Source organism: Apteryx rowi, unplaced genomic scaffold (assembly GCF_003343035.1).
Source record: "Apteryx rowi isolate R43461 unplaced genomic scaffold, aptRow1 scaffold_5, whole genome shotgun sequence".
Taxonomy (NCBI): domain Eukaryota; kingdom Metazoa; phylum Chordata; class Aves; order Apterygiformes; family Apterygidae; genus Apteryx; species Apteryx rowi.
This window is the reverse complement of record NW_020450760.1, coordinates 1,029,457-1,036,228: the sequence shown is the minus strand read 5'-3', so window position 1 is coordinate 1,036,228 and position 6,772 is coordinate 1,029,457. Positions and strand designations below refer to the sequence as shown.

The 6,772-nt window shown below is 40.4% G+C and overlaps 1 protein-coding gene and 1 non-coding gene across 5 annotated transcripts in view; both read left to right on the top strand.

Moving 5' to 3' along the window:
* EIF5 (eukaryotic translation initiation factor 5) overlaps positions 1-6,257 on the top strand; it is an 8,184-nt gene extending 1,927 nt beyond the window's left edge. For 3 of the 4 annotated variants that reach the window (XM_026079363.1, XM_026079362.1, XM_026079361.1), the window contains 10 exons: positions 711-990; positions 1,274-1,355; positions 1,727-1,899; positions 2,223-2,334; positions 3,033-3,172; positions 3,632-3,790; positions 4,058-4,219; positions 4,471-4,635; positions 4,910-5,044; positions 5,859-6,257. In XM_026079363.1, the coding sequence (XP_025935148.1) occupies positions 919-990; positions 1,274-1,355; positions 1,727-1,899; positions 2,223-2,334; positions 3,033-3,172; positions 3,632-3,790; positions 4,058-4,219; positions 4,471-4,635; positions 4,910-5,044; positions 5,859-5,951 (1,293 nt within the window). In that variant the 5' untranslated portion in view covers positions 711-918 and the 3' untranslated portion in view covers positions 5,952-6,257. Of the gene's footprint in view, positions 1-32; positions 175-710; positions 991-1,273; positions 1,356-1,726; positions 1,900-2,222; positions 2,335-3,032; positions 3,173-3,631; positions 3,791-4,057; positions 4,220-4,470; positions 4,636-4,909; positions 5,045-5,858 lie in introns of all 4 variants that reach the window. The other variant, XM_026079364.1, reaches the window with a different exon arrangement.
* Positions 2,694-2,817, top strand: LOC112972754. The gene has a single exon (XR_003255777.1). It is a non-coding gene; the product is annotated as a small nucleolar RNA SNORA28 (small nucleolar RNA).
* Positions 6,258-6,772: the final 515 nt, after the last annotated feature.

The following is a 6,772-nucleotide window of genomic DNA, read 5'->3' as shown; positions in this document are numbered from 1 at the left end:
TGCTGCACTGCTCTGTACCTCTGCATTGCTAGGCTTTCTACAGTGAAGCAATATGTCAGACTTTATCAGGCTTATTGTTAAGTCAAAACTCAACAGAAGCTGCTATGAGAATCCATAATTGAGAGGGAGAATTACCTAATTTTCAACTCTTTTCCACTCCGATCAAAAAAACTGGTAAGCCATGTAAAAATTATGTTGGACTACAGATTGCTGCTGCTTCATCTCACTGATATTTCTCAACATTCTGACAAACTTCAGTTTATGTGATAAGTTCATGCTATGATGCGGAATTTGAAGCTGTTTTCCAGATCTTTCTCCTGCTTCCCTCTGCCCTGCAGCCTGAAGCATATCACATGACCCTCTTGGTGCAAGTGACATTGGTCTACATAATAAATCAAGCAGTGTTCCTTTCTCTTCCTTTGTGATTGCAGCAGTCGTTCAGGAGTTAGATGTACAGAAAACATTCTTAAGCTGTTTAAATCTTCTTTGGGTAGTAAGAAAAAGAGGGTGGAGGGTTCTGTGGTTTAGATGAGGGAATTATATCAGCAGTACAATTCAAGGCTACTTATTTTCCACAAGCTGAAAGTCATAGAAAGCCACAAGATAAATAACTTTCTCTAATTACAGTTCCTTGTATAGCTCTGTGGCAAGACCTAATGGGTGCACATCAAGGTAAACTTCATTTCTTCTTTGTTTATTAACACTTGCAGAGCTGTTGCGCAGCCACTGGTACCTGTATTGGGGAAACATAGCATACAAGCAAGAACCTTACAGCCTCAGTGGCGAAAATTTTTTCATGTCAGAGACCGAGAACTCTTGCAGTCGTTTATGTCATCCCGTCTTCTCCAGACAGAAGATACCAAAAAACTGCAATCAAAGATCTCTTCATCTTATTGATAAAGCTACTAATAAGGCAAAATGTCTGTCAACGTCAACCGCAGTGTTTCAGATCAGTTCTATCGCTACAAAATGCCCCGTCTGATTGCCAAGGTAACTTACTAACCATTACTGGTAAATGGGTAGGGTTTCACTTTGCTCTCTAAATAGAAGAGTTGAGGTGTGAGGTAATGATATCAGTGCTTAGTCAGCCAGCATAGGACAAGGAAGAACTCTGGTCCTTTCAGTCCACACTAGCTGTGCATTAGCCCTTTTAAAAAGGATACACTTTTAAAAGCAGAACACTGATATAGTGAAATGGGAAATACTGGGTTTGGCTGTTGTGGTTGTTTAACCATAAAGCACTTTTTTCTTTTTTTTTTTTTGTTTTTTTAAGGTTGAGGGCAAAGGAAATGGAATAAAGACGGTTATAGTCAACATGGTTGACGTTGCAAAGGCGCTTAATCGGCCTCCAACGTGTAAGTAGTCTGTGGAGTGATAGGGCATCGTTTGACTTGTGCTCTTTATATTGTTTGGAGTGGTAGTGTGAAGTGGCTAATAAAACATTTGATTATAATAGCTCTTCCTTTCAAGACTTGTAAGACAGAAATGTGATTATCCCAGGACAGAATTGTAAATGCAGGAAGGTGGGGATGAGAATATATCAAGTGGTAAAGTGGTGGGTGGGTGTTTTGTTTGGGGGGGGGGGRGGGATGTTTCTGGATTGAGGCATTCTTGTTTTGTTTTGCAAGGGAATCCCTTTTGTGGCAGTTCATATTTCCTTACTGTTGGCTTTGCATTAAAGAGCTGTGAGAGCTGTTGTCTATTAGTCTACTTTCTTTTCTTTAAGATCCTACCAAATTTTTTGGTTGTGAGCTGGGAGCACAGACCCAGTTTGATGTTAAGAATGACCGTTACATTGTCAATGGATCTCATGAGGCGAATAAGCTGCAAGACATGTTGGATGGATTCATTAAAAAATTTGTTCTCTGTCCTGAGTGTGAGAATCCTGAAACTGATCTGGTGAGTACTTTCTGTCTTCAGCATAACACTACAGAAACACCACACCATTTTCATAAACCTGAAGTGTAGAGTTAGATACCTGACTTTAATATCAATTCAGAGGAGATAATCTCCCCCCTTGTGGGGACTGTCTGGGAAGGCTTCGCATCTATAAAAGTGTACAACTTTGCCACTTCCAAACTAGAGGCTCTCTGTTGGAGCTGATGAAAGCACTTAAACCTCTGGCTTAATCTTGCTGAGATTTATGTAAATATTAGATTTGGGCTTTAATGCATTCCTGTTCTGTAAGCAGTATTTTAACCAGAGTTTGTTCCTTCTTGCAGCATGTCAATCCTAAGAAACAAACTATAGGTAACTCTTGCAAAGCCTGTGGCTATCGAGGCATGCTTGACACAAACCATAAACTCTGCACGTTCATTCTCAAAAACCCACCTGGTGAGTGCATTGTTTTCTTTTGGTGGGGGTAGGGCAAACTTCTTCAGCATGAGTGCTGTTAATCGAGTAGGAAAGCAAATAGCTAACATTTAATTAAACTGTAAAAAGGCTCCAGGCTGCTCCTAGAATTTGTAGTTAACAATGAAGTACTTGTGTTCACAGTTACAGGATCACACTATGACAGCTCATGCTGGATCCCTTTCAAATAGCATCTGAAATGCATATGCAGGGCATAACTCGGTAGGAAAAGAGCTAGTCTGCAGGTGACCATTGCAGTCTTCTCCTTAAGTCAGTATAAAGCAGAAAGCTTTAGTAAGAGCATCTCAGTATCTCACTACCTCTAATAAAGTGTTCTGTGCAAGCAACACTCTGTAGTAAGCATCTGGTTGCCTGCTGCAATTTAAGCTTGCTAGAATAGAAAAGTCTAACCTATTCCAGGGGTCTCTGCTTTGTGAGGTCACCTGTTATATGGACTTGAACAGCCTTATGTCTCAGTGAGAAACCAGACTTTCAGTGGAACTACATGTTCTCCCAGCAGGTGTAGATCTGTCCTGAATAAGTCTGGGAAAGAGTACTGTACATGTGCTGCTAATATGAGCATTGAAACTGGTTTATCCAGGAATTTGTTAGAGATGTAATAGTGCAAATACTTTATTTGGCGAGGTAGAGAATGCTAAAATGCTCAAGTTCACTTCCAGAGAGCGGTGACACTGGTACAGGAAAGAAGGAAAAGGAAAAGAAGAACAGAAAAGGCAAGGACAAGGAGAATGGTTCTGTGTCTAGCAATGAGACACCTCCCCCACCACCACCAGAGGAGATAACTCCTCCACAGGTTGTGGTAAGTAGAAGGGGAAGTGGGGGGATGAGGGTGTGTAGTGTCTTAGTCTGAATTTAAATCCCTCATTGACTTTGCTGGTCAACGCTGTATCAAAGTCTTCGTATATTAAGGATTCTTCTGCTAGAGTGGAAGTATCCCTGTCCCTCCCCTATAGCAGTGTTACCAGCTCTTCAGTAATAGCATGCATGTCCCAAGCTAAGTGACAGCTGCATAACCTTAAGTGCTTTCAAGAGAGACCTGGATTGTATCTTATGAATGTAACCCTACAGATGGCTATAAAACTCATAATTGCCTCCTAACTGTATCCTTTGTCTCCTGTGACTTGCAGATTATGGCGTAACTGTTTCCTTAGGGAAAAGTCAAAATTATTTGCCTATAAAAGTGCTCTTGGATCTGTATTTAGAGATGACACTCAACTGTTACTAAACCTGTAGTAACATTGTGTGAACTCCATTTTAGGAGGAGGAGGATGATGATGACTGGGGTGAAGACACAACAGAAGAAGCCCAGAGGCGTAGAATGGATGAGATTAGTGACCATGCAAAGAACCTCACACTTAGTGAAGATCTAGAAAGAACAGTGGAAGAGAGAGTCAACATATTATTTGACTTTGTGAAGGTAAATATTCTCTAGCTTATCACTTGGTAGCCACTCTGTTATAATTCTTTAAAATGCTGTTGAGAGAGTAATTAAAAGGTTTTTGTTTGGATAGAGGGGGAGGGGCACTCCTTCCCTGCTGCGCCCCCAAGCCCTTCAACCTTAAAGCTTGAAAGGTTTTATCTAAGTACTGGTTCTCCCAGTGGTGGGGAAGGAAACTGCAATAGAGCACTGACACAGACCTCAGTAGCAGTTAAAATGTAATTTACATCTGTTACTGTCTTGCAGAAAAAAAAGGAAGAAGGTGTCATTGATACTTCTGACAAAGACATTGTAGCAGAAGCAGAGAGACTGGATGTAAAGGCTATGGGCCCTCTAGTTCTGACTGAAGTCCTCTTTGACGAAAAGATTCGTGAACAGATACGGAAATACAGGCGTCACTTCCTTCGTGTAAGCACAGTCCAGTTCTGTTCCTAGTATAGCAACTGTTGCTTTGTCTTCTGTAATAACTACTTGAGTCGGTCCTAAACTGTAGTTTTAGTCTTTAAACTGCTGCTTGCTTTTTAACTAGGAAAACTGAGAGTGGTAGTAAGAGCTATTGTAATTTTTGCTATCTCATTGAGTTGAGAGAAGAAGAGAAGCTTGTTCTGGGGAGAAAAAAGCTAACTGGATTTTTTTTTTTTTTTTAATCACTATTCTAGTTCTGCCACAACAATAAGAAAGCTCAGAGGTACCTTCTCCATGGCTTTGAGTGTGTGGTAGCCATGCATCAGTCTCAGCTTATTTCTAAAATACCACATATTTTGAAGGAAATGTATGATGCAGATCTTCTGGAAGAGGAAGTCATCCTTAGCTGGGCAGAAAAGGTGAGAGGTAGTATTTCATGGGCTCTACCTGCCAAATGCCTGAATGTAACAGTGTATCTGGCCTCTCCATTCTGGTAGAGCTTCTTGTGCTGATGTCTTAACTCAAGCTAGTTGTTTAAATTGCTGTCTGGGAGAAGCTTGTGGTTAAGAAATGGGTTGTTCCAAGGCAGTGAAGTGAGTTTAGACTTCTAGTTAGGCTCACTGTATTTGGGAATGATCTGATGTAAATTCCTTCAGCATTTAAACTAGATCCATGTGCCCTTCTGTCTTCTAGGCCTCAAAAAAATATGTTTCAAAGGAGCTTGCCAAAGAAATTCGTGTCAAAGCAGAACCATTTATTAAATGGCTAAAGGAAGCTGAGGAAGAATCTTCCGGTAATGAAGAAGAAGATGAAGATGAAAACATTGAGGTAGGAAAGGCTCATACCCCATAAACAACTTCAGGGTTCTGTTTCTGTGCACTGAAATCTTGAGCTATGCAGTGTACTCTACTGTATTGCTTTGTGTATGGGAAACTGGAGGAGTTTCTCAGGTCTAATGATTCCATCTTGTAAGAGCATAAACTTTAGTGTTTCTGCTTCAGGTAAAGAGAGTTGATCTACCCAAGATCCACCTGTACTTTAACAAAAAGGATCTTGGTAGCCAAAGGACCACTGTTGCAGAATAGTACAGGCAGACTCTTGCACAGTGTTCCATATAATGGAAGATGGACAGTAGATAGTATCATAAAGCCTTGTGTTTTTTAGAAGAGCCTCTGCCCAGTTAGCAAAGCTGCTTAAAGGACAAATAACTGATGTCTCATACATAAGGACTAGGTAAAAGCTGTTAGCTACACTCCAGCTGCCTGGGTGGGTGGCTGTGTGTGTGGTGTGAGCTAGGGGTTTTGTTTTGTTTGGAAATGGTAGTTATTCCTGGCCCTGGTTGTGAGAGACGCTGTTTTTGACGCCATGCACACTCACACTCTCTTCCCCCTGTCTTTCTATGTTAAGATATAGCTGCTGTTTCAGCATGCCTGAGTTTAGGTTTAACGTATGGTATAGTTCTACTGGAATATGCTGTCCAGTCTAGTTCAGAATGTAGAACAGCGTGCTAAACAGGTTTTGGCAATAGGCAGGAGAACTGTTGAGCCAGCAGGTGTTTGCAACTCCTGGTGTTAAAGCAAAACTATGCTAGTACTTAATGGCGGTAGATGCTGTAGTAAAAGTGAATATTTTGTCTCCACAGGTGGTGTACTCCACAACTGCCAGTGTACCTAAAGTTGAAACTGTGAAGCCTGCAAACACTAAAGATGATGATATTGATATTGATGCCATTTAAAGTGATGCAACATAGCTTCCAGTATAACGATGCAAACTTCTCTGCATTTTTCTGCCAGAAGTGTGACTTGTATGTGCACAAGCTGAAATGGCTTAACATCCTGCTACTTTGTACTCAAATATGTATCTTTTTACTGTGACTGGTCTTGTGTAACTAAGCCTAATACCAAGGAGTCAGCACATCAGTGAACTGATCTAGTTTGCAAATGGCATGTTATGTTTTGTTTTTCTAACTTGTGTTGGACACATACTTGGAGCACATTTATACAGTTGTGGAAATAAAGGATTTGGTTTTGGTCAATCTTCATTTATGCCTAACTCTTAATTTCTTTTCCAAGTAAGTATTTGCACAACTTGAAGAGATTGTTATTACAGTCAGCCATGTCATTACAGAACCATTATTGCAACTATAGTAGCAACAAAGTGTCTTGGACTGAAAATGTGCAGAGTTTGAGAGGAAAAAGACATGAGCCTCATCTCTTAGATGAGATGCTTTTCTTAAAAATATTTTAAGCTAGATATCTAAGCTAGCTTTAGAGGTTAGAGTGCATTAGCTTGAATCAACAAGCAGCCTCTGAGCTGAGGGAACAATTAAGAGCAGAAACTTCACTAAGGACAAAGGGATAAGCTTAAAGTGCACAGACAGCTCTTTGTTTTAAGAAGTCAGCACGTGCATTCTGATAGTTCCAAGATGTGTGCATATATATATATATTTTTTTTAGCAATTCGACTTAGTTTTTAGTGTTTTCATTGCTCATAGATGAGGAACTGCTTGCTGTATGGATTCACTAGAAATAAGCTAAACCACAGCTGTATACTTAA